Source organism: Chionomys nivalis, chromosome 9 (assembly GCF_950005125.1).
Source record: "Chionomys nivalis chromosome 9, mChiNiv1.1, whole genome shotgun sequence".
Taxonomy (NCBI): domain Eukaryota; kingdom Metazoa; phylum Chordata; class Mammalia; order Rodentia; family Cricetidae; genus Chionomys; species Chionomys nivalis.
Window position 1 is genome coordinate 42,310,047 of NC_080094.1, and position 27,656 is coordinate 42,337,702.

Genomic DNA, 27,656 nt, shown 5'->3' on the forward strand with positions numbered 1-27,656 from the left:
CAATTACAGAGCTCTGCATACCTGGCAGAAATCAGGCAAGTCCGGAGGGAGGACCTTCCACCAGGTGTTCATATTCCCAATCCAGGCTTTCTATTCAGCCCAGTCCTTGACCACCTACCCCTGAAGCTCTCCTATTTGTTGAAATCTAATTGTTTGTATTTCTCTTAAGACGGGTTTTTAATACATTGCTTAGGCTGGCCTCAAGCTCCGGGGTTTGTTCTCTTGCCTCAGCCTCACGGGAAGTTTTCTGTAGACACAGGCTACGGCAGACAGCTTTTTAAGAGGGGGTTCAGCTGCATTTCTCTTTTGTCCTGTCTCACTCCATGCTCTTTGCCAGTCTTTTCAGTCCCAGCTAGGGAACCCTAAGCCTCCTACATGCCAGAAAGTCCTCTACACTGACCTGTCTTCTCTCTTCAGCTTTGCAGAATTTTCAAAGCCATGTTTTGGGCTGGTGAAATGGCCATGTGGGTAAAAGGCAGGCACTTACTACTAAGCTGGTCGACCTTGATTGTGATCTCAGAGAACCAATTCATGAAGGCTGTCTTCTGACCACCCAACACACACGCACATGTGCGTGCACACATACACACTAAATAAACCAAATGCAATTTTAATAATAATCAAATAATTGATGTTTTTTTAAAGATTTTTATTTATTATGTATATAGGTTTCTTCCTTCATGTATCCTGCAGTACAGAAGAGGACACCAGATCTTATTACAGATGGTTGTGAGCCACCATGTGGTTGCTGGGAATTGAACTCAGAACCTCTGGAAGAGCAGCCAGTGCTCTATTCCTCTGAACCATCTCTCCAGCCACCATATTGTTTTCTTTTAAGATGGGTTCTTCAAATCTGTCTGATCTCTACCAGGGTAGAAATCAGATGTTTTATTCTCAATGTATTTCTTTGCATCTTGCAATATTTTACTTCAGAAATTTTGCTTTTTTTTTTTCTGTTACTCACTTGAAGGCCTACAACTCCTAAAGCAATCTTTGAGAATATACTTAGAAGAATGAATTTCATAATCGCACTCTTCCTAACTAACCCCCCCCCCCCCCCGAAAAGCTAAACACCAAGAAGGATTTAGTTTCAGGTAAATCTTTTATTGTTGATGTTTCAAAGCCAGTTACACAGTCATTGCCACCGGCGTGTGAACATCTATTTCACAGAGAGAATATGCTACAAGCCATTCTAGTCACATAGCATTAGCATTCTGGCAAAGATAAATGGTATTTCCAACTGCATCAAATATTTAATAAATAGTAAGCTCTGCTTTCTGCCTTTGGGTGAATCGGCGGTATCCTTCAGTCTCTCCGACCGTCAGCCCCGCTGACTGAACTTTTCTGCTATCTTCTGCAGCTCCAGATCCATAGCAGCCAGGTTCTCCAGTTCTTTTTTCTGGGAAACAGAAAAGTGGAGCACTGAAGTCAATTCCTACGCTCCAGTTTAGGGAACTCAAAGGATAAATCGGGGGTGGGGGGGGAGAGATTTAGGTATAGTAGAGGCTGCCTGAGTCAGCCAACATCAGAGGTCTTCAAAGTGTGCTCTTCTGATCAGTAGCACCCCAAGCAACTAACTACCCAGGAATGCAGATTCCTGGGTCCCATCCCAAATTACCGTATGAGAAACATGGGGCGGGGGTGGGGGAATAAGAAATTCCTGTGACTCTGATATGCTTTCAAGCTGACAAGCACTATCTGACAAGATCAGGTTAGGGAAAGGCGCTCTTTGGGCGGTCAGCATGAGCATTGGAACCCCTTGCGGGCACCAGGTGCCTAAGAACTAAGGCTTACTGCGTGCCCAGGCAGCACCTGGCACTCACCAGACAGACTCTCTGGGGCTAGATCCCAGACAGTAGTTTTCCAAGTTCTCTAAGCAAGGCATGATACACGTCTAAGAGAGACGAGGGCAAGAATGGGCACCATGCTGTCCGGGGGCTGAAAATCAGCCCTGCTGTAACCTGGGTACCCACATTTCCCCATTATCAGACATGACGATGCTAATATCAACCTTGATCATCATCATCATCTAATTTTAAGCAAAAGCCTCATACTGTACCTCTTCCTCGGTCAGAATTCTCTGGTCAGCCCTGCCCTTTTCATCTTCTGCCTCCTGGTGAGGCCCCGCCTGCTCCTCCGAGTCGTAGAAGTCCGGAAATTCCGCCGACTTCTTCCTGTAGTGAAGGAGCTGGTCCAGTTCAGCCACTCCGTCATCATATTGCCTTTTAAAGTCCAGATGAGGGGACCTGTCAAAGCTTCTCTTCTCGTATCCCCAGTTAACATCCTCCGAGAAGGGCCTTTTCTCCCACCACTCGTAATTGTACTCCGGGAAGAAATTCTTCTCAGCCAGGGTCAACCCATTTCCATCTTCACCTTTGCGGAAGTTGTCATCTGGGTAGTCTTTTTTCTCAAAATCACTATTCTTCCACTGGAGAGGGTCAAAGTAGGGGTTGAGTAGCACCCCTAACCTCTTCCTTTTTTCAGCGGGGGGATAGGGTGCATATTGTCTGTCTGGAAACCTCACTTCCTCCCTGCTTTCTTCCGGGTCTAGCAGCTCTTCCTGTTGCCACCATTTCCCTTGGTCCCCTTCCTCACCATAGTTGAGGTAGGTGTTCTCCTGTTCTCGCCATTTGCTTTGTGGATATCTTTTTGTCTTATCTATTGGGCCTTCGTGAATAGGATAGTGTCCTTCACCCAGGAACCTTTTCTCTTCTCTGGTGTCAGGAGCAGAATAGGCACCTGGCTCACCTCCCCGACCTCTGTGTTGGCCTCCCTTTGCCCCCTCATAGCCCCTCCTTTCCTCAGGTTCTTCACCGTGTCTATTTGCCATGCTTCCAAGTTCAGAGTTGGCCTGGCTTTTCTGGTACTGTTTTTCCTGGCTCTCTTCACTCTGAGTTCTTGGAGCTCGGTCCTCTTCACTTCCTCTGCCCCCGTACTGTAGTCCCCGGAGGCCCTCGGGAACCTGGAAGTCTGGATAGCTTCTCATTTCTTCCCCATTTTCAGGTTCCTCCTCTGAAGGCCTGTAGTGGGTTGAATGGTGGCTCCTCTTTTCTCCTAAACTAGCTGTGGTCACATCTGTCTCCTCCGGCTCCTCAGGGCCATGTCTCCTTTCCTCTAATACAGGATGTCCTTCTAGAGAAGACTTGTTGGGCCGGCTTCTCCCATGGTGGTGTCTGGGTCTTCGTTTGGTTACTTCAGAGGTCCCGTCTTCCTCGACTTGCTCAGATTCTTCTTCGCTCTGGTCGTGGTTGCTAAGCTCCTGGGGTTGTTTCTCCTGCCTCCTTGCCTCCTCTCCACTCTCCTGGCTGCCTTGTTCCCGGCTGTGTGTCTTCTCATAGAGCCCCGCAGAGTGTGTATCTGCTCTGCTCCAGGACTCCTCTTTTTTCTTACCCGTAGAGTCGCTTCTTTTGTTGGAGAAGGTGCTCTGTTTCTCTCCCTGAGCTTCGAGGTATTTCTCTTCGCCAGTATCTTCCCTGTGCTCCCCTTTTGGATAATTCTTGCCTTCTTCCTCCCTCTCCTCTCCCCCACTCTCTTCCGAATGGTGTATCTTTGCTTCTTTGGACTCTTGTTGGTTGGAGGGAGGGAGGCTCTCCTGGGACTTGTCTACTCCCTCTTGGCTGTGTCCTCTTCCTTCTACCCACTTCTCACTGTCTGTCTTTGTCTGGCCTTGAGTGTCTTCTCCTGGAGCTCCTGTTTCCTCCCTACTGGAGGACCAGTGGGCTACTGAGGCATCAGCTGGGTCTCTTAGCAATCGTACTTCAAACTTTGAGTTCTCATTTTCACCTTTTTCTTCACCTTGGACCTCTTTCCCACCTGTAGTGAAAATATAAACACAACTGCAGAAATGCTTGCGCCTCAAGTACTAGCCTCAGTGATCGCGAAAAATCCCGAGGATGCTGAAAAATAGTTCCACAATAGAGGATATATTCAGTTCTTTGAGAAGCTGATGCTATGGAAGCTCTTAGACTATGTTTAAATCCAATGAGCTCTCTGCAGGTTTAAGTTTTCAGCATCTCTACTTGTGACTGTCAATGATCAAACTGAAACCCAGATGGAACTTTTTGGAAGACTGGAATTTAGAGCCAGAAGAACTTAGAATTCATCTGGTTCAGCCTCCTTGTTTTGTAGGTATAGAAGATACGGAGACTCAGAGGGATATAATTCAGGACCATTCTATCCATATTTGAGTAAGGTGGAAAAGTTAGCACTGTAGACATGAATGGCTCTGACTATAATCCCAACTAAACAACATTAAGTAGCCAAAAGTGGGACTATTAAGATTCAAAGGAGGATTTAAAATTTAATTATCAGATTTGTTATCTAGTGAATTGTGTGGACCCTATCAGCAGGAAATGACAGCTTAACCTAATTCAGTCGTGTGCTGTGTATTTCAACCCACAATGGACTGAGAATTTCACGGTGGTCCCACGCCACCATATCATATGATGTCATCATATCATATGAGTCATAACCCTCTTGGTTTCTGCAAATACAATCACTGATATTTGTACAGCAGCAAAAAAGGCTTACTGAGAGCCTTTTCTGCATCATTAAATGATGCGTGGCTGTAACCGGTGCTAAGAATGGAAAGGGCCTCTTTCTTTCTTCGCTCAGGTCCCACCCAGTCCACATGTTCGCTGATGCTGAGGATAAGTTTCAGGCCACCGGGTTGTCTCCACATTTCACAAGTCAGCAGCAGAAGACATAGCTGACATTTTGCTGCTCTCTTCCATCTTTCCCAAATGTCAGTAAGTCCTTACTACATCCTCCCCAAGGACACCCTATGGAAAGAGATGTGGAGAACATGCTGTCTTTGTTGTTAGCTGGGAGGGCTTAGGTTTCAACCTCTCTCACCAGTTCAGACAGAAGACCCGAAGCCAAGGTCACTGGCAACTAAGGGTCAACACCAGCGCCACCTGTCATGAAAACCACCAGCACCCTGTGGCTGTGGAACACTCGAGATGCAGCTCAAGCAAATTGAGACCTGAGGCCTGAGACCTCATATAAAATCAGCGAATGTGTTAAAATAACATTTTTATAGATTGGGTAATACTAAATGGATAAAATAAGTACATTAGACAAAATTAGAATGTTGACATTAATTTCACCTGCATTTCTTAAGTTTTTTAATGTGTCCACTAAAAAAATTGAAATTATATTTGCAGTTCATACTACATTTCTTTTGAACAGCACTGATGGGCCTTTTTGTTTGTTTTTAGACAGGAGTTGATTACGTGACAAGCGTACCAGGAGCAGATTACATGAGTCATTATGAACTGATATTTACAAAGGACAAAATTTATCTATTTTACAAAACATCAAGAAATTGCAGCTGGGCAGTGGTAGCACACGCCTTTAATCCCAGCACTCAGGAGGCAGAGTGCTCAGTCTCTGAGTTCGAGGCCAGCCTGGTCTACAAGAGTTAGTTCCAGGACAGGCACCAAAGCTACAAAGAAACCTTGTCTCAAAAAAACAAAACAAAATAAATAAATAAATAAATAAAAATTTTAAAAAATTGCAACTCTTTAAAAAATTGTACCTCTCTGTTAAAGCACAGCCCAGCATGATGATAATGTTCTCATGTTTACAGAGCTGCAGGTTTGTCTTCTACAGACATCTGAGAACCAGTTCATTGGTCACAGCCCTGGCCATGAAAGAGACCATGATGATACCCAGAGGATTATGGGTTCTACATCAGTTTGGGCAACAAAGTGAATTTAAGACAGCCTAAATAACAAAGCAAAACCTTGCCCCCCCCACAAAAAAAAAAGCAAAGAAAGAAAGAAGAGAAAAGGTGGCCCCTTGTATTACATACAGTGCTGGGGTAGGGCTAATCAGGCAGGCATAAGAAAGCAAGGAGGCTTTGGGTGGTACCCTTGACTTCTTGTGCTGCCTTTCCAAGTTCTTATGCTGAAATCCTAAATAACACAATGCTGTGATAGTTTGGGGAGATGAGACCTTTGAAGATTTTCAGGTCCTGAGGGTGGAGCCCTCACGATGGGAACAGGGTCCTAACAAGAGGGACACACAAGAAACACAACCTCCCTTCACACAGGAGGACACAGTCAGAAGGTGGCCATGTAGCCAAGGAGTGGGAGCTTACCAGGCACTTTGGTCTATGTGCACCAGCTGCTCCTACTGTGAGAAGTTACTGTGTATTGTCTAAGTGGATGTATCTAGGAGGAGGGCCTGAGGCTCTCACAGCTGACTCAGACAGATGCTCGTGTTATTCTCAGAGTCTACAGGAGGACAACAGAGGCCGCATGGTCCTCTTCCTACCTGATTTAGAAGGTGAGGTATCTTGAGTGTCAAGAACAGAAATATTTTTATCTCTTTTGAGTTAAATGTGTATTGCCTGTGGCAGCTGGTACCTGGAGCTGAGCACTTAGCCCTAAATTTAGCTCTATGCCCAGCAGGTGAGATTGGAAAAGGGCTGATTAGTCCATGAAGGCTTTGGCACTCTGTAACATTGAAGTGTGCAGCTCACCCTCACTTCCAGGTTAAAAACGGAACATGTCTCACCTGTCCTGTTTCAAAGCTGACCAGATCAACCTTGGCCAGCCCTGGCCAGAGAAAGCTTGTACCTGGTAAGAAACTGAACTTCTCTAAAGTCTCTTTAAACCCAAAACAAAACAAAACAAAACAGAAAAACCACCACCACCACCAACAACAACAAAAAACCCCACAATTCTTCCCTTCTGCCCAAATACTTCTTTGTTTTACTGAGGGCAGGAGAGTAGGGGTGGAGCCTGGACTTGGGGTGGGACACGGGCCAAGCGGACATTTCCTCCACTCAGCTGCACATGTGAGTCTGCCCGTTGGCTCAGGAGAAAGAAGTTGAGGCCAGGAGAGAGAAAACTACAACAGGACAGGATGGTGTGGCCTAGAACTGAGTTCCCTTTGATCTATACTTCGGAGGCAATATTTAAATATCAGATGCCACTTTAAACAATCAAGATTTTAAACTGGGTGGTGGTGGTGCGTACCTTTAATCCCAGTACATGGGAGAGAGAGGCAGGAGGATCTCTATGACTTCCTTTGAAATTTGCAAAGTTTAAATAGCAAAATCCGGTAACAGAGAGTATGCATAGTCCTCCCTAGAAGATTGAAAGCCAAGCAGCACATGCTCCACTATGAAAGGGCCCTCAAGGCTGCTGGGCTGCGCTGCTGCCCTAAGAAGGGGACCACGCTGCTGCTGCTGCTGCACCGTGGATCCTCAGAAGGGGCCCACACTGCACTGCTTCTCTTCCACTCTGAGTCTTTCTTGTTCCTTCATGCTTTTGTGTCTAGCTTGAGTGATGTTTGAAGCTGTAACCCTGCAGGAACACTTCCATCTTCCTGCCCCTCCTGTCTCTATCTGTCCAGTGTCCTTGTTAGAGATCTGAACCAGTTGTTTTGTTCTAGGGTGCAGGATTAACAGACCACAATTGGCAAGCTGGAATTACTATGACTACAGCCTGAGGGCTGAGTGCTTGACTTTGGAGGTAAGGAGAGTCTGGTTTTCGGTAACACTTCTCATCCCGCCCCTCAGTAATCATGGATATCTGGTGACCTTCTATGACAGACCCTTCCCTTTCGCAAAATTCATCTGGCAAATGAGGACAGGGAAAGATAGCAGCAAACTATTTCCTGTGATGACTTAGAACTGCTGCCTGTCTAAGCAGAAAATAAACTTGAGAAAACTGAACGCGAGCTGGGTAGTGGTGGCGCATGTCTTTAATCCCAGCACTCGGGAGGCAGAGGCAGGTGGATCTCTGCGAGTTCGAGGCCAGCCTGGTCTACAGAGTGAGTTCCAGGAGAGGCTCCAAAAGCTACAGAAAAAACCCTGTCTTGAAAAAAACAAAAACAAAACAAAAGAAAGAAAGAAAGAAAGAAAGAAAGAAAAAAAGAAAAGAAAGAAAGAAACAAAAAAAGAAAGAAATAAAAAAAAAAGAAACACTTTGCCTGGAGTGGTAGGGAAGCTTCCATTCACAGTTTAATGGGGATTCTCATGTCTCAGGACACACCCCCATAACTTTGATGATTTTGAGCAGGGTAAGTTAACTCAGCTGTATCACTTTATGTACAAACCCCACATCAGCAGCCACAAGAGTGTTTGTCTTATCATGAGAGATCCAAGAGGTAAAAAGAAAGAACTCACTGTTTTCAGCTAGACTAAAAACTCCCAAGCAGTGGGAGGTGTTCAAAAGGGCAGCATTTGTTTGAACTGGTGTGACTTCCCAAATGACAAGAACTGTCTAGTTTTGTAAAATCTGGTAACAGGAGATACTGCTTACACCACTGTTCAAACTTTTGTTTTCCACAGAAGCAGGTTAGCACTGAGAAAATACTCCACTGTCCTCAGAGAAGTTCTCCAGTCCTGACCTCCTCTCAGCTTCCAACCCTTCCTCAGCCACCTCATCTACGCACAAGCAAGCACTTCCCACACCCCTCTCCACCCAAAGGAAGACCTGCTTTACATTTTTTAAAGATAGGAAACCAAGGAATTTAAGAACTGATGGACAGCCGGGCGGTGGTGGCGCACGCCTTTAATCCCAGCACTCGGGAGGCAGAGGCAGGCGGATCTCTGTGAGTTCGAGACCAGCCTGGTCTACAAGAGCTAGTTCCAGGACAGGCTCCAAAACCACAGAGAAACCCTGTCTCGAAAAACCAAAAAAAAAAAAAAAAAAAAAAAAAAAAAAAAAAGAACTGATGGACAGCTCAAAGACTACAGTCAACTACAATTCCCTCTTTGAAAAAAATAAGCCTAGAAAAAAAATCACTTAAAAAAAAAAAAGATCTTCCCACTATCAGACACCACTATCAGACAGAAGTAATATGACTCGTCTTTCTAGGTATCACTCTAGACCATCAACACTAGCTGTAGAATTATACCACAAGGATGTAATTGCAGGTTAGGCAGAGGCTGCAGGAAAAAGATTCACACAGACACAAGGTCTTTCTGGACTATGGCACACTTACTCCTCTTCAGGACTTGCCGGCACTCAGGGGTGACAGTTGGAACACTGGACTTGGACAGAGCACTTGAGAGGACTTCAATAATGCAACGAGTCACCTATGAGAAAACACAAGAGTGTGTTGGGAAGCTGGTGCCACAAGAACACAATTGAACCAGGAGCTCTGTCACAAGAGGCTTGAGTGTGTGCCTAGAACTGATGCAGGACCCTCAGGGCAGGGACACAGAAGGACAGGACCATGAGGAAGCCTCCCAGGGTACAACACTACAAAATGAAAGAAGTCGTTGCCTGGTGATAGCCCAAAGAAGGGAAATAAAGACCCACGTCTAATGCTTACGGGGACATTGCTTCTGTCCTCAGGAGGACTAAACCCTCTGGGAAGAATGTGTGTCCTTACTACAGGACGGGTATTTCTTGTCTCTAAGAGACAAAATGTTGGCTTTGCAAGACAACACGGGGGAGGGAGCTGTCAAAGAGAGTGAGACAGTCTAGGCTGTACACACAAGTTGAGACTCTAGGCCAACATTTCAACTTACCATTTCTTCATCGCGATTCCTGTTATCCACTGGAGCTGAGCTGACAGCTTTGAAGGAGAAAAATGGAAAATGTCTTGAATTGACTTCTTGGAGGCTTGATGCCAAATTTGCAAAATACCCTGCCTTCTTTGAGGGGACTGAAGAATGAATAATAAGCAGAACCCACAGTTGGCATGATTTCTGAGTTGCTTGTACTCACGTGTGCACATGTGCAGACTTGTGTGGAGTCACAAACATACACAGCTGTTTCCCCCAGCAATGCCTCAAACATTTGGAAAGGAATGCTGCCTTACAGCCTATATAAATCAAATGCAGACCACAAATGAGGGGGCTTTTTAAGTTTTGGCAGATTACCATGTCTTGTGTTGGTTACACAATTGTCCTACATTTGTGAAAAGTTTGTTAGGCTGTATACACACTCTGTGTAGTTTCTATGTTCTGTGCTATAATAATTTTTTTAAATTGAAATAGAATCAGGTATCCTCTGTAAGCCTTTCCCTCTGTCCACACTGAGTGGCTGCAGATCTATGGCCCTATCTGCCATTCCTGTTACCAAGGAAATCTCCCCTAAACTCACTTTATAAAAACACAGCTATTAAAAACTAGGCACGGTGATGCACACACAGCTTTAATCACAGCACTCTAAAGGTAGAGGCAGAAGGATCTTCGAGAGTGAATTGAAAACCAGTTTGGTCTACCTAACTTCCAGGACTGCATAGAAAGACACTATCTCAAAAACAAATAAACAAAAAACAAAAACAACAAAATAAAACAAAAACAACAAACAAAAAGCAGCCTCAACAACAACAACCAAAAACGTGGATATTAGATCCTTGATGACTCAAGACTCTTGCTTAAACAGTTTGCTTCTACATCTGTTTCAATATTATGCTTCCCTGCATTGTATACAATTGTGTAAACACCACTAGAGGTATCAAGTTCTCCAGCCCACTATCATCTAGCTTATTAGGGTCATTGAAAAAGTTTGAAAAGTACCTAACAAACTATGAGGAGGACCCCAGGTTCTTCCTCGAACACAGGTTAGATAAGACCCTGTAGGTCAACTTTTGGCACTCAGGGTCGTATGACTGGCTTTGGGGGTTCTGTTGTTGTTTTTCTCTTTTCATTAGTGCTGAAGATTGAGACCAGGTCCTCACACAGAACAGATAATTGCCCCCTGCCCTGGGTCAGTCCTTTATGCTCTGAATGACTGCTATTTTGAGAACATCCTCACTTTGGCACTATTTTTTTCCACCTGAAATCTGTGAGATTCTCTGGAAAGTAACTGTGGAAGAATTACTCCCCTGATGACAAAGAAGTCACCCTTTCCCAGTTCAGCCCCAGACCATCTGTAGCAATACCGCTCCACAATACAGCTGTCTATTGTTTTCCCCAACTGAAAGTCAGTACTTACCCATACAGCCAAAGTATTAACCCTTGTCAGATTTGATGGTCAAGGGATGCCCTATTGTCCTAGACAACAGTTTACAGCTTACTATTATAGAACATCCCTGTTTCCCCCAGGGAGGCTCCTCAGACTCTTCTTAATAGAAAGGAACTAGGGTTTGCTTATGAAGGCACAGTGTATACCTTGGTGAGACTGCTAAGTCACACGCATTTCTTCCTATAGAATCTGTGATAGCAAAGTAATAATTAAAGATATACTGAACTCCCCAAACTGTTTCAACTTATGTTGTAGCAAATAAGAAATAAATTTAACACTTACAAAAAAGTGAAATAATCAAGTGGTAAAAAGAATCAAATAACAAATCTGGGAATAACCTCTGAAATGTCAGCGATGAGCATGTCCTGAAATTTGGTAATGGAGACAGTTATCATCTGTGGATAGCTTATACACCACTGAGTCGGACACTTTCAAGAGATAGGCTACATAACGTGTGAATGATAGCCTAAAATATGAGAGGGTACCATAACCCCATTTTAGTCACTATTAAGTATGAGCTTTATCCCTTCATAGGAGGTATGAAAATGTTTAACCACCACAATTAAGTTACAAAAATGTTACTGTTTTGTAATCTAGAACACAATGTATAGCATCACTGTGACCTCTTCAGCAAGGCTTTTCTGAAATACTTTAGACTTTAAGAATTCTAAATTATTCAGTTTGTTTCTTTAATCAGATTGAGAACATGTATTGGTTATTCATGGGAATGATTTTTAAAAATTGAGAACATTGTGACTGCAATAAAATAAATTACCTTTGGCCTTCGTTTTTGTCAAGCATTGAATTCCTGTCAATCAAAGGTTTATATTTATAGAGTCAAGCCTAGTTAGGAATCTCGGTCTCTGAACACAGCACTTTTCTGAGGCCGAAGAGCCAAAGAAAAATGCTAGCTTAATTTGGTGCTGTACTTGCTTATCAGTACCCCAACACAAACACACTCTTCAAGTCATCAGAGATCATTGAGTAAATTTAGCATAATTTGAAATTCAGCACCACAATCTTCTACACACAAATCATCATTTATTAACTCCTTGTGTTTTCATCCTCCAAAATTGACTAAAACATTAGTTCACTACTCTGGAGGTGCTTTAAAGTTATGACACAGTCTTGTTATTTTTATTTCTAGAGTACAAAATAAATACCCAGTGAGGTTTCCATTCATAAACTAAAAACCTGTCGACTTAAGCGTGAATTACCTCTATCTAGATATATAAATACAAAGCATAAATATGTTAGCCCTGTAAACATAAACACACGAAGACCTGCACACTCATACATTACGTGCCGAGGAAAATGCCTTATATGCACACGGGTCTGGTTCTAACCGGTATCTTTATAATAATAAAGGAAATTCTGCAGGTGCCAACTGCATGCATTCCCACCCTGCTGCGGCCGCAGTGCTGTCAAGAGTCACACAGAGAGAATCAGACTACAAGGCTCTCTCTAGTCTTTAGAGAGCTTGACAATTTTGCGGAGAACACAGAAGGCGGCTTTGCTTGCAAGGGCCTCACAGACCCCGCGGGGAAAGCAGGAAAAGGTTGGGAGGCTCTTGTTTCCCCCAACTCACAGCAGTGAGGCAAGGGATACGAGGGAAAAAAAGAGGCCAGTTAGGTAGAGGATGAAACCTAGCGTTTCCATCCCGGGGCTCTGGGATAAAGGGGAGAAAAGAGGCCAGTCAGGTAGAGGATGAAACCTAGCGTTTCCATCCGAGGGCTCTGGGACCAGGTCCAGTAGCTGTCCGTGGTGCTGAAAGTCACTCACCGGCCAGAGCTGCGGCGCCCAGGAGGCCGAAGAGCACGGCGGTCTGCATGGCTCCTCTCGCCAGCTGTACGCAGAAGAGGCACAGCGGGTGCGGGCTCTGCAGAGCAGCTGTGGCGCGGTGGACGCAAGCCTGACTCTTATAAAGGGCAGGCGGGGTGCAGCGCCCGGGGGCGAGCGGCGAGCGGGGGCGCCCCTTGCTCAGCCCTGACGTCACGGAGCAGCCCCGGGGCGGTGCCAGCGGGCGGAACCTCAGCCAGTGAGCGTGGCCCTGAGTTGGGTCCAGCAGGCGCAGGCGGGGTTGAGGGGATGCCAGGTGTTGTTTGTCCCAGGCAAGGAGGGGCAAGGGTCCAACTCGGATTGCACGGCGCCTGCGCTCCAGCTCCCCCTCACACATCTTAGAGCCGGCAGAGGCGAGATTGAGACTGTGGATACGTGTGATTCTGAAGTGTGTAAACGACGAGGTCAGCGTTGTGTCTCCTCTGCTCAGCTGAGGAAGATCCTTGCTTGGAACACACAGACGGTTCTTAGGCCTTTACAAGAGAGTCATGGCTGTAAACCTAGAATGTGCAGCTAGGAATCTATAACCTGCTCTTGGTCCAGATGTTAGGGTCCGTATATCTGTGTTCCCATCTATGCCTCTGTCTTCCATTCGTGGACACCTCCCACCCCACATACACAGCTTATTAAGATGGGCTTTTTAAAAAATCAGTAGCCGGGCGGTGGTGGTGCACACCTGTAATCCCAGCACTCGGGAGGCAGAGGAAGGTGGATCTCTGTGAGTTCGAGGCCAGCCTGGTCTACAAGAGCTAGTTCCAGGACAGACTCCAAAAGCTACAGAGAAACCCTGTCTCGAAAAACAAAACAAATAACAACAACAACAACAACAACAACAAAAATCAGACAGGCCAAAAGGAAGCTCTGTAAAATTATCTCTCTATTTTAACTGCAGTTTCTAAGTTCAGTTCCCTCTGTAAGCACTTTCTGTGGCTTAGGCCTAATTTAGTTTAGAACACATATGTAACGGGCACTATTCCTCTCTCATTCCCCTTTTCCCTCCCCCCTCTTCCTATTCCTCTTGGATGGCCACACTGTGTTGCACTGAATGGGTATATCGGTATTTAACTAGCTCTTCCTGATAGACATTTTTTTAGGTTATTACTCCCCGCCCCCTTTTGGCCTTCAGTTACTCCTTTATAACATGGGCATAGCCGGAGGCCAGAGTATGGGTATGAAGTAACCACGTTGTAGGAACTAGTAAATCCTTGAAAACCTGTTCATCTTTGCATACTTTTAAATTGCGATAGCAATGCATTTTAAGCTATGTGTGCAAGGGAGGTGATAACATCTTCCAGATTATTTTTGACATGGATTCTGTTAGCCTAATAAGGAATCAGGAGAAAGCACAGGCAAGCATCTTGCCCAGAAGAGCTACAATCTGCTCTGATAACAGATTCTGAGGAACAGTGAAACTCGACTTGAGATCTCCTCGGTTAGGTGATGAAGCTGTCTACTGAGACAACCAAAAAGGGATCTCCAGTTCCTTTTCCTGAGGAGTCTCAAATTCTTTTTGCATGTGCTAAGTATATAGATAGATGCATCTTCCTGGAAGATTATTTTTTACCAAAACTGCAGCTATAGAATATATGCTTTTAAATTTTTATTTGTGTTTTTCTGCATTGGCGGGGAGAAGATAGGGCCATGGGCATGCAGGCGAGCACCCTACCACTGTTCTATATCATCAACCCCAGAAGATCAGAACTGTCTTGAAAATTATATTTCTGAGACAACAGGTAAAACTTGAAAAGGCATAAAGATCATACGACCCTACTGTCTTGTTGTGGGAGAAGAAACTGGAGAAACCAACATCAAGACTGATACGTGAGGGTCTGGGGATTTGGCTCAGCAGGGAGAGTGCCTGCCATGCTGATACAGGGCCCCAGACCTAAGTGCCCACCCCACCCCAGACTCAGTGATGGCAATGCCATTCAGGCTGAAAACCCCCGCACATAGACAGTGCCACCACCAAAACTAAAGCACAGGCCTAATCCATCCAAGTCCATGGTTCTGGGAAAGTCTCTAAATGTCTTAATTCTTACTTTCTGGCTTCTGTAGTTCCACTTCTGGCTAAATTATTGTTAACTGAAGGATGTCAACCCGGAACATGGTTTTTGGGCTTAAAAGTTCACCCAGAGAAAGGCTTGGGGCTACACTGGGATCCTGAACACCCAGTGTGGTTCCTAGTCATCTAATAAAGACTTTCTATTGGCTTAAAGCCATGTCTGAGCAGTCTCCTCTAGTGAAGAAACCACAACAATGCAAGCCTGCTCACTGGAATTCAAACCCAGTTAAAGGTGGAGGGGAAGAACCAATTCCGCGAGGTTGTCCTCCGACCTCCATTCATGCACCCCCCCACACACACACATGAAACAAAACGGGGGGCCAGAGAGATGGCTCAATGGTTAAGAGCACTTGCTGCACCTCCAGAGGAACCAGGTTCAATTCCCAGCACCCACATTGTGGCTAACAATATACTATTATTATATATAATAATATATATAATTCCAAGGCATGTGACCCCTCTTCTGGACCCCTTGAGAACTGCACAAACGTACACAGACACATATGCAGGCAAAACATCCATCCACATAAAAGTAAATAAGTCTTTCAGAAAAATTTAAAAAGTGAAATGAGAACATGAAAGACACTTATTGGCAAAGACAGACTGGAAACTCTTGCCCACCTAGGCTACACATAGAAGCAGGGGATGTGTGAGAAGAGACAGCATGTTACACCAGAGAGGCCAGTGCTGCGTAAATGACTTGCAAAAAGCCCCAAGTCTTGTGACCCGGGACTTTTTGACCAGATGCTTTCCCCAGTTCATTACACCATTCCCATTTTCAGGAGTGACTTCTTTTTTTTCTTGTCAAAACAGGGTTTCTTTGTGTAATAGCCCTGGCCATCCTGGAACTCACTCTGTAGACCAGGCTGGCCTCAAACTCACAGAGATCCACCTGCCTCTGCCTCCCGAGTGCTGGGATTAAAGGCGTGCCCGGCCTATTTTTGCATTTTTTATAAAACCTGAAATTCTTTCAAAACAAACAAAAGTGAATGTTTGTGGTTCAAAACAATTTGCTTAGAATCTCCGTTAAGCAGTGGACCCTGAAAACAGGAGCTGTGTTTGGTGTGGTAGAATTCCAGGCCAGCCTGGGCTAGAAAGGAAAGAGCGCAGGAGGGAGGGAAGGGTTGTCCAGGAGAGGTTCTCTCTTTTGTTGACATTCCACAAGGGTTAATACTACTCAGTAAAATGTGCTAAGTATCTGTAGTTACTTACAACTGCTATGTTCCCGAAGTATTTGCACCCCGTTTTCCCAATACTTTCTCTTTCTTCTTTTTTCCCTAGAAGACCATGATTAAACAATGCTAGAACCCTCTTTTGGCTTCTCAGGGTGGGTCTGGGCTGTGTTTTTGCTTATTAAGACAACCTTGGTGAAGGAACGCTATTTTCATCACCGCCAATTACTTGAGGGCAAAGGGGGCCCTGCCAACAGCCAGTTTCGACATCCACTTTTCAATTTCTCTGTACGGGAGTGACGGATGCTGGGAGCAGACTGCCAGCATGTGCGTTCTTTAGAGACAAAAGGAAGGAGGAACACCAGGGCTTAGACTCTGAGGAAGGGACATGGTCACAGTTTTTAATGATATCGTGGTTTAGCTGCCCTGGGAATCCTGCTTTGAGATGGCCCTTCGTAACTCCCCTATGATTTCACCTTGGAAAAAGAAACCAGAGTTTGTGCTGTGTGGATGTTTCTGTGGACTGCTTGGCCCAGCTGTGCTCCATCCCAGGCCTGTCTTCTCCCTGACTCGGTACTCACTTTCTCCACATCGTGTCATTTTAAAGACTGTCTTCATCTGCTGACAAAAGCCATCTCATCTCGTTTTTGCTAGGAAGCTTCTCAGTCCTTTATATTTCCATACAAAGTGTTGAATCAATGGTCAATTTTCACTTACAAACCCGGCTGGGATTTGAACAGGAATGACACCAACTATATATCAATACAGGAGCAGCTGGCATCTTGACAACATTGGAAAGACTTAGCTTTTTTGTCATTGTTGTTTTTGTTTTTCAAGACAGGTTTCTCTGGGTAGCTGTCCTGGAACTTGCTCTGTAGATCAGACTGGCCTTGAACTCACAGAGATCCACCTGCCTCTGCTTCTTAAGTGCTGGGATTAAAGGTGTGTACCACCATGCCTGGTAAGATTTAACTTTTTGATTGTTGATGATATTCTGGATATAATATTATCTCAGATAACACAACAAAATACTAGAAAAAGAAGTCATGGGAAACAGTATTTCCCTGGAATTCTTTTGTAAAACTGTGGCAGAATAAATACAGCTCCAGTGCCCAGTATTTAACAAGGTGGTTTTGTACACGACTTCTGAAATGAACAGCCTTGAAAATGAAATCAACAAAGGGAATTTGGTACTGAAAATAATACGTAGGGATAAGAAGGCAAGAAGGCTGCTGAGCAGCAGCTGGAAATGAGAGAGGCTGCTCCTGCAAGAGATGCAATGTTTTCTTTCCAAAGAGGAGGAGGGGGAGAATTACTCGGCGTTTTGTTTTTTGTTTTGTTTTGTTTTTTCTTTTCAAAGCTAGTGCCTCTTAGCAACTGAAGCTACCTGGAAACAGCAGGGCAAACCAGGAAAAATCATTTACAAAAGCCAGTCTCCCAATGAGACAGATAAGATCAGAGAGAAAATTGGAAAGCAAGCAAACAAACGGCAAACAGATCAAACCACCTTGGAGTCTGGGCTCTAACTTTGGATTCTTGTTTTTCAATTCACGAACTCATTTGTTTGTATGGCTAGCTGACTGCGGCTTTGGTAAATCCTTAGATTAATCACAGCATTAGCGCCACAAGGCTGGAGATTAAAGGTGAGAGTATGGCCTGCCAGGGGATGGTGCAACCATGGAAACTGTTGCTCTGCAGGTATATGTCCACAGAATTCCCTGTGTTAGTGGCCACCAGGATAGACTTTTATCTCTAGTGACTCTGACTTCACCCCCCTCCTCCCCGACCCAAGCCTTATGTCAGCTAGTAACGTTCCCTGGATAAATTTGATTCTGGAATACTTACTATATCCAATTTCTCTAGCAGGTAAGATTTTTGATTTTTTTTTTTTTTTTTTTTTCCGAGACAGGGTTTCTCTGTGGTTTTGGAGCCTGTCCTGGAACTAGCTCTTGTAGACCAGGCTGGTCTCGAACTCACAGAGATCTGCCTGCCTCTGCCTCCCGAGTGCTGGGATTAAAGGCATGCGCCACCACCGCCCAGCTTGATGTATTTTGAAATAATTAAGAAATAGCAAGCCCATTCCAGCCTCAAGAAAGAAATGTTTTACTTTTTTAAAAATTCACCAAACTGTGGATAATGTAACACCACACAACTTTCATGTGGATATATATTAATAAAATGAACATTTCTCAAGGAAAGTCAGGAGATGAAGCCATGTCATTGTGTAACACAGCAGAGGTGTTCTGCAGTTGAGCTTGTATACGATGAGACATGTCAAACGATTCATTTATTCTTTAATGCATTTGAGAGGAAGCAAGACATTGACAGTGGGGGCGGCTGGTGAGATGCCCCTTTGGGTAAAGCTCCTTGCCACTCATCCTGACAGCCTGTATTCGATCTCCAGGCAGAAAGAGAGAACAGATTCTTACAAGTTGTCCTCTGCATGATGTCCCTGTTCCAGCTGCCAAGGAAATAAATAAATGGAGGAAGAGGAAGAGGGGGAGAGAGGAGGAGAAGGAGACAGAAGGGGGTGGAGGGTCACCTATGCTTTGAGTTTGGTAAGTTTGACGAGTCCTTGGTGCTTTTGACAAATTACCACTTGATATTACTAACCGTAACCGTAGTATCTAAAATGAAGGGTGTTTATGACCTTTGTATATTCTCCTATTAATACATACTCACTGGGCAACGTGACTTGGTTTACAAAGCACTTTTATATATGTTACAATAAGGTTTTTAAATTAATGTTATAGGACCAAATGTTTAGCTCTCCCTTTACAGATGAGACTAAAATAAAAGACACAAAAGCCATGATGGTGCAGTGGCAAAAGGCAGGGCTGAGATTCGTTCTCTTTGTAAAATTAATTTTAAGAATTTTCTTCCTAAAAATTGAGCATATTAAGTGAATTAATAGATCTTAAATCTATAGGTTATTAAAGTTTAACACATGTACCCATGTAGTTACCGTCCAGATCCAGAACATTCCAGAACCCAGAAAGCTCCCCCATCCCTTTTACTCAACACTCCCACCAAACAGAACTGCACTTCCAGTATCTAACATCACAGATTCCTTTAGTCTGTTTTCAAATTTTGTATAAATGGCACCACATTGCCTGTGCCTTTTTGTGTCTGAGCCCTTAAGGTCAGTGTGGCACCACTAAGATCTGCCCATGTGTCTATAGATAGCGGTGTCCATGCTCTCTGATTCTGTGTAGTGTTCCGTACTATGGTGTGGAACAGTTTATCCACACCGCTGTTGGTGAGTGTTTGGATTGGATTGTTCCCAGCTTAGAACTGTGAATCAATATGTTGTGAACACTTGGCTGAAGTTGTCCCATCAGCTCCTGTACACATTTCTAGTGTTCTGAAATGAGTATTTCTGGGACTGAGATTTCAATGGGTGTCTGTGAACATCACATAACACAAACTCTGTAAAGCTGACAGGATCGCCATCTTAGTACCAGGACACATTGAGGCCAGCACATGTCACTTCCTTCCCACGTCTGTGTAAAGTTTGTTCCCAAAGACAAAGTGTTCTTTTCATTTTTACATACTAACCCCAGTTCCCTCTCCCTCCCCTTCTCCCACCCCCTTCCTGCCTCCCCCCTTCCCATTCCCCTCCCTACCTTCCCCGTTTCCGCCCCACATCCACTTCTTAGAGGAGGTAAGGCCTCCTCTCCCTTGGAGAGTCAAGTCTGGCAGAGTTTATCCTTTGCTGACTCATTGGCAATGGCCAGAGACAAGATAGGAAAGGAATTAACCTCACTGGGAGGACACTTTCTCCACTCAGATCACACTAATTTTTCTTAATTTTGGTATTTTTTCCCTAGAAACTCTAGCGAAAAGACCAGACCAGTGCGGGCATGTGAGAGGACAGTTCAGTTTTCTTTGACTTCAAGCTCACAAGAGAGCAGGGAGACACTGTGCACACCTGCACCTATGTGGGAATTCAGGTTTAAAATAGTCTGGGGGGGGTGGAGTTAATGAGAGGCCTGGGGCATTGTCTACCGACCAAGAAGGGACAGCTGGTAGAACCTGAGATAAGATGGAAGCTGTTCCCTCAGTGTACCCTCCCAGTTCAACAAAATGTGTGTGCAGCACAGGTTGAAAAATGCTCACATGTATGGGGCTGGAGAGATGGCTTAGCAGTTAAGAGCACTGCAAAGGACTTGACTTCAATTCCCAGCACCCACATGGCAGCTCACAACTGTCTGTAACTCCAAGTCACACAGACATACATGCAGGCAAAATATCAATGCAGATAGATAGATAGATAGATAGATAGATAGATAGATAGATAGATAGATAGATAGATAGATAGATAGATGATAGATAAATAGATAGATAGATGTTGTTTTAAAAAGAAAAAAGAAAAACATTTGCACGCTGTATAAAGCAGATGGGTGCACAGCAACGCAGAAAAAGAGTCTCCCAGGTAGAATCAAAGCAAGGATTCGGTGACCTTAGGTTCTTCCTAGCCACAAAACAGAAGGAAGCTAGGAGTAACCGTAAAATTTGGCCAGTCCTGAGAGCACAAGCTCGTAGATCCATTCACTTTGGATTCAGGGACAAGAAGGTGGCAAAATTAAGAGTTAGTCTACAGAGTGAGTTCCAGCCCAGCTTGGGCAATTTAGTGAGATCTTGACACAGACTAAGAAGTAAACGAAGACCTGGGGTGTAGCTCAGTGGTTGAGCCTAGCGTGTGCCAGGCCCTGCATTCAATCCCCAGTCAGATTAAATGAAAGTTTGCCAGACTTTGTTGACTCCCCAAAGGAGGCCTTACCTCCTCTGAGGAGTGGGTAGGGGGTGGGAAGGAGGAGAGGTGGGGCAGGAGAAAGGGGGGGGGTATTTGGGTTGGCATGAAAAATGGAAAAAAAAGTCTAAGTTAAAAAAAAAAAAGAGAGAAAGAAAGTCTGACGGGATTTCAGACGGAAGCGCAGGTTTGTGCATGTGTCCCCTCTCATACTCTAATAGTCCTCAAGTGCTGAGTTGTGGGAGGCTGAGACCTCTGTCCTGCTCTCTTGGAGGATCTTCCTGTCTCCCAGTACCACTTCTCTGTGTCCCTGGTGCCTGCCCACAGCCTCTTTATCCCCTTGCTATGAAGAAGCCTGTGGATACAACTGTCTTCCTAAGGAGATTTGATATTCAGCTACATTATAAAACAACCCTTTAAATTGTGACATTTCCAGTACCCACCAGAATGGGTGCCCATGACTCTAAGTCATGCCGCTCTCTGGCTAACAGAACCCTTAGGGAGAATTCCCCAGCAGTTCTGTCCTGAGGATTTTGGGTTTCCCCGTTTTCCCCCCTCTGGCTGCTGAATTCTGTTGCCAGTCTCCACTCTCATTCCAAGGAGCCATGAAATGTCAGTTAGTTCTGCCTTGTGAGTTTGAGATTTGATGACTTTGCTCTGTGAGGCAGCCTCCTCCTGCTGATGCTGAAAAGAAAGTTATTGATGGGGACTGTAGAGCTCAGCAGCCCGGGGCAGCTCTCCCCTAACAAAACTGCATTCTGTAGGTGGAATGTCCAGGGAAAACTTTACATGGGAGAATTGCAGTTTTATCTACCTATGAATATTTCATTTCCCACTAATTCATAGTGGCCCTTAAGGAACCATTATTGCTAAGTAAATATGCATACCCTAAGTAAGTGCTCTCAAGATATAATTGCCCACGTCTTTGTTTTGAGTAACAAATATGCAAATGTAATTTTTGTTAAAGGATCACTCCCCCGCCCCTCTGTCCCTACTTGCCTTTCATTTCTTTTACCTCTCATAAAGGTAAAAAAGAAAAAGAAAAAAATACAAATTTTATATCGCCACATAAACATGACACTGTCTAAAATGGCATATCACCAATGCATATGCTCATCTCAACACACTCTATTTTGACCTTTAGAAGACATATGATCCTATGAGGCATAAAGAAAATGCTAGAACATTTACTGAATTTGGTCTTTCCTGCCTCCCACACCATTCCAGAACGATGAAAACCAGAAAGACATACGATTTCAAGCCAAGGATGGTGATGCACTACTGTGGTGCTACCAATGGGCAGGCAGATCAGGACTTCAAGGCCAGCCTGGGCTGCAGAGCTAGAGCCTGTATTAAGAAAAACAAGAAAGTTAACAAACAAACCAGATTATTCATTAATGTAAGATTGCATGAAGACCTCGGATGAATCTTTAAACTCATTCAGGAAAAGTCAGGATGTCCATGTTCCAGACATACCAACAAAGGGTTTCTACATTAACCAACACACCAACCTCTCTTAGATATTACCTACTCACAGCTGACCCTCAGTTTAGCAAATATTCCACATTCTTGAAGGAAGCCCATCTCCTTCCTAAGAGTAGAAACATTCTATTCCATCAAGATCATGGTTCTGGGGATAAAACTCAGTGGTAGAGTGGCTGCTTAGAAGCCCAAGGTCTAACACCACAACAAACAAGTGTTCATTAGTTTCTACCATGCAAAAGTCTTCTTGTATGGCAAGCTGTTGTTCTTACCCAAACTGTTAGAATAGAGGAAGAAAGTGACTTCAGGGTACCCGGTGATGAGGGTGACTTTTCCAGCCATTTTGGGTCCTCAGATTCTGTGAATTCCAGACTTCATTCCAACTGGCAGCAACTGTCTATCTGGAAGGGAATTGTCTGGTAGCTAAGGTCTGAACACTGCAGTGTGATACTGAAAACAAGTGTCTTCCTAGCTTCTACCTTAACCAGACTAACAGGAACTGGTGTTTACAGCACCCACCCCACCCGTCCATTGTGCAGTATTAGTTTAAGATGTGTTACATTTGTTTACACTGTGGAACATTTGTTTAATGATGCACAGATATGTTGCATTCTTTTATATTGCATCTGTGATGCTGTGTTACTTTGCCTGTCTAAAACATCTGATTGGACTAATAAAGAACTGAACAGCCAATAGCTGGATAAGGGAAAGGACCGCTGGGAAGAGAGAATAAATAGGAAGAGAAATCTAGGTTCAAGGGAAGAGTGAAGAGGAGAAAAAAAAAGAAGGAAAAGGAGAAGGAGGAGGAGGATACCAGGGCCAGCTACCCAGTCACCAGCTAAGGATAAGAAGAAAAGATAAAGAAAGGTAAAAAGCCCAGAGGCAAAATGTAGTTAAAGGGAATCAGGATAATTTAGTTACAAAAGCTAGCAAGAAACAAGCCACACTAAGGACGGGCATTAATTAAATAAGAATAAGTCTCTGTATATTTATTTGGGAGCTGGGTGGTGGGCTCCCAAAGAGTAAAATCAAAGAACCTAACTATCTCCCAACCCCACCCCCACTCCATGTGCTTACTTCCTGCCCTAGCTGCCAGCCTCTCCCAGCTGGATTCCCCTCTAGTGCCCACTCGAGTGGTAACATCTTCCTGGCTTCTAGTCTCAGTCCCAGCGCCTCATCTCTGTCGGAAGAAAAACTGCTTTCATTTGCATTTGCTCCCCAGGATCTGTTTCTGAGAGGAACCTAAACTGGACTCAGAGGCGCTGGAGGTCTTTCTAGCTCGTTATTTCACACCGTGCCATCCACTGAGGCAATCAGAAAGCAGAGGAGACCGTGTCTGCCAAGCCATGAAAGTCAAGGGCACCTTTTCCCAGTAACAGCCAAGCTCTGAGCCTCAGGGAACTGTGGTCACAGTGTCAGCTGCGGCCTCGTGTTACTAAACCACACAACTCTGTCTTCCATTATGGAATCTGAGAGTTGTCAGAAATACACCGAAGTGCAGAGGGCAGCAAATCTAAGGTCCACATCTGCCCTGCCCAGCCTGCTGGCTAGTAGCCTGGCACACTTTCATGGGCAACTCAAGCGCTGATGGAACCTCAGAGAAGAGATTTGAATGGTCACATTGAGGTTAGCGCAACATCAGGTAGATCCTTTGTGCTTGATTTCCCTTTAGAATCGGGCCAGGTGACAGTAAAGGTGCCACCAATACACAAAAAGAAATTGCTTCCTCTTTAATGAGGTTAAAGCCTTTGCAAACGTAGTACCCAAAATATTGCTGCTTGTCTGGAGACAGAATGCATCAGACAGAGAATAAGAAATGCCCTAATTGGTCGCGGCTGTAGACTCTGCTAGCCAAATTCAAGGGCAGGACTTTTCGTTTCATTTACTGCTCCACAGAGGAGGGCAAGAGTTAGGGATATCCTACCCGGAGTGTCTCTGAGGTGTGCCTTTGGCAGTGTTCCTGCTGGCCACATATCCACATAGCTCACTGTTTTTAGAAACCTGGTATCCATCCTTCTGGCTAATTCCTTTAACAACTCATGGCCCCTCCATTAACGTCGGTCCGAGCTCATTTCTCCCTGACAGTACCCAGAATGTTGACTAACAGGGAAATCAATAGCCCCAAAAGCTTCATTCATAGGATATATTCTGCTAAACTTACGTATACAATAGAGTAACATCTGGGATTTGTTTCAAAGCACCTTAGGGAAAGGCTGCATTGTATCTTGGTAGACTACCTACCTGCCTCCAGGTCCACATGAACCAACTGTAGTGGTACAGGCCTGTTATCCCAAATCTGGGGCTAGCCTGGGCTTTATAGGGAGCTCCAGGGCAGCTGAGGCTATATAGTGACTTTGTATCAAAACACAAAACAAACAAACCAAAAAAATAAAAACAAACCCCAACCTGTCAGTAAATATATTTTAAACAAATACATTTCAAATGTATATATTTTATGAAATGTGTATGTTTACATCTAGAGGACACACACATGTATATGTATATATACACATCAATATATCAAGTAAAATAGCAGAAAAGTGCCACAAAGAGCCCACAGCTGACTCAGGGATTGTATGCAATGACTGAAGTCAAGTCACTTGGTTTGACAAAAGAAGTTTTAGGTAAATAAGCTGGAGAATGAGCTTGATAAGTCTGTATTATATAAACAACTTCGATTACATAACAAACTGCTTTAGGCCCTGGATCCTGTGAGATGCTCCTTCTGTCTCCGTAGCATTCGACCCAGGGCTGCAGAGTAAGTGATGTTTAATAAACGTGGGCTAATGGACTAAACTCAGGCAATGAATTGTTATGAAGAGCAGTTTAATTTTCCATGCACTTAGCTCCATGCTGCTCAATCAATCTGGAAAACCAGGCTCCCAGATCCAACCTCTTTGGAGATGCATCAGTGTTTGAGCTTGAGAGGATTTGGAGCTGTGCTAATAACCTCACTTGGCAGAGGCAGAAATGAAGGCCGGAGGGTTTAGAGGGACACCCTGCCTGTTAACAGAGTGTCACTACCTCACGCCTGCAGTTGGACAATGCCTTCTGCCATGTTGGTGTTCAGAGGGCGCAAACCTACCTCCTGCTTTAGCTGCTGCTCTTAGCTTTAAATGTCTGTGGTTCCAGCTAAGAACAGAACTAAGCTGTTGTAATGCTTCTCCATGATGCTGAACAAGAGATGTGAATATAAAATTCATGTCCTGATTAGCTTTTGCTATCTCCGGTCCCTACCTGGCACTGGAGGGGTAAACTAGGGAAGGAATGCGCATGAGGTAAGAGCTGAGCGAGGTTCTGCTGTGTAGGATTATTGTAGCTGAGTAGTTAGGTGGAACCCTGATGACGGGGGCAGAACGGGATGGCTTTGGAAGTTCAGGTCCAAAAAAAGACAGAATAACTGGGTTGGAAACCAGCATGGCCTTCACCTTGTGGACATTCGGGAACTTGGGAGCCTCTGTGGGGGAATATTTGGAAAGGTCCTGTATGGGTTGGACAAGGACAGAAGGAGGATAAGAGAGCGGTGGCAAGAAGCCCATCTGTGGGCAGGTGGGTCTTGGCTGTAAAAGAAAGCAAGCCAGGCCCACAGATGGCATTGTCCACAGTGGGCTAGGCCCTCCCATATCAATCAATAATCAAGAAAATGCTCCACAGACATGTGCACAGGCTGACCTGATGGAGCAATGCCTCAGTTGAGATTCCCTCTTCCTACATATGGCGAGGTTTGTGTCAAGTTGACAAAAAAGAAAGAAAGAAAGAAAGAAAGAAAGAAAGAAAGAAAGAAAGAAAGAAAGAAAGAAAGAAAGAAAGAAAGAAAGAAAATCGCATTGTGCACCAGAACAACCTCAGAGGTCAGAGGACAACTCGCTAGAGTCAGCTCTCTCCTCTCCTCCTGCTATGGAGTCCTGGGATCAAACCCGGTAGATCACCGCACTCGGCAGCAAGCACCTATTGAATCATTCTTGCCAGACCAGAAGGTATATGTTTCTAGACAATTTCATCAAAATTTCTTTGAAATTTTAAAGATTTTCTTTTTTAAAGCAATTCTTAGAAAGATTTCCCCAATCCAAGACATCCTTTTCTCCCCATATGCCTGTGTATAATATATGTATTATATATATATAACATATATATCTCTTACACTTTTATTATATAAATTTTTTTTTTACCCCAAAACCCAAGTAGAAGACATTTGAATATAAGAAATGAGATGGGGAACCCAGCTTTCTATTTTGACTCTCCCTCTCCCAAAGCTGGGAGTCAGAACCATGGCTGACAGCTGTCTTTGTCTTACATTTTCTTTTCTTCTTCCTGTGTTGGTGATGAACCTAGAACCACATGCATGTTACATAGGTCTACACCAAGCTACATCCCCAGCCATGCCTAATTTGAAATGCCACCTTCATTAGGTAACCAAGTTGCATATCTGCTTGTCTTAGTTAGGGTTTCTATTGCTGTGAAGAGACACCATGACCACAGCAACTTTACAAAGAAAAGCATTTAATTGAAGTGGCAGTTTACAGTTCAGAGGTCCAGTTCGTTATTATCATGGTGGGGAGCACGGTGGCTTGCAGGCAGGCATGGTGCTGGCTACATCTTGATCAGAAGGCAACAGGAAATGGGCTGACTCACTGGGTGTGGCTTGGGCATACATGAAACCGCAAAGTTCACCTCCACAGTGACACACTTCGTCCAATAAGGCCTCACCTCCTAATAATGCCACTCCCTAGGGGGGCCATTTTCTTTTAAACTACCACACTGCTTTATGGACGCAACCCTTTCATTTGATGTATCCATTTTTACATCGGTACTGCTTCAATTACTAGACAGAAACTATTTTCCTATTTTGATATCACAAGTCTTTTATATTGCCTGATCATTCATGAATGCTCTTCTTTTTAAAACAACTTTCACTGTGGCAAAGAGAGGCAAAGGTAGCTTTGAACACGGATGTGTTTGCACTATTCCCCCCTGTAGTTACCCAAAGCCCCGAGAATAATCTATTCTACTGTATCTTGGACTTCAGTGATTTGGGGGCACATCATAGTTCTAACTTTTGAGCATCTGGTGTTACCTACTCTATGATTAAATTTTATTAAATTAGCCCTTTACATTTTTTTTTTTTGATTTTTCAAGACAGGGTTTCTCTGTAGCTTTTGGTTCCTGTCCTGGAACTAGCTCTTGTAGACCAGGCTGGCCTCGAACTCCCAGAGATCCGCCTGCCTCTGCCTCTGCCTCCCGAGTGCTGGGATTAAAGGCATGCGCCACCACCGCCCGGCTGCCCTTTACATTTTAAACTTATATTAAACTTATATTTAGATGAACATTGTCATATAAAACCACGGATTACATGCAGTATTCATATTTTCCTAGCATGTTGAACAGAACAGGTTAGCAATGAAACTCTGTCC

At 44.3% G+C, this 27,656-nt stretch overlaps 1 protein-coding gene across 1 annotated transcript; it reads right to left on the reverse strand.

Annotated features, from left to right (window-relative positions):
- Window positions 1-1,073: 1,073 nt before the first annotated feature.
- Window positions 1,074-13,009, reverse strand: Chgb (chromogranin B). Its single transcript, XM_057781873.1, has 5 exons — window positions 12,720-13,009; window positions 9,494-9,540; window positions 8,962-9,055; window positions 2,060-3,813; window positions 1,074-1,399 (listed from the first exon to the last, which is right to left on the reverse strand). Exons 1-5 carry the CDS (start codon window positions 12,766-12,768, stop codon window positions 1,322-1,324), a joined length of 2,022 nt encoding a protein of 673 aa, XP_057637856.1. The 5' UTR covers window positions 12,769-13,009; the 3' UTR covers window positions 1,074-1,321.
- Between the last annotated feature and the right edge of the window lie 14,647 nt (window positions 13,010-27,656).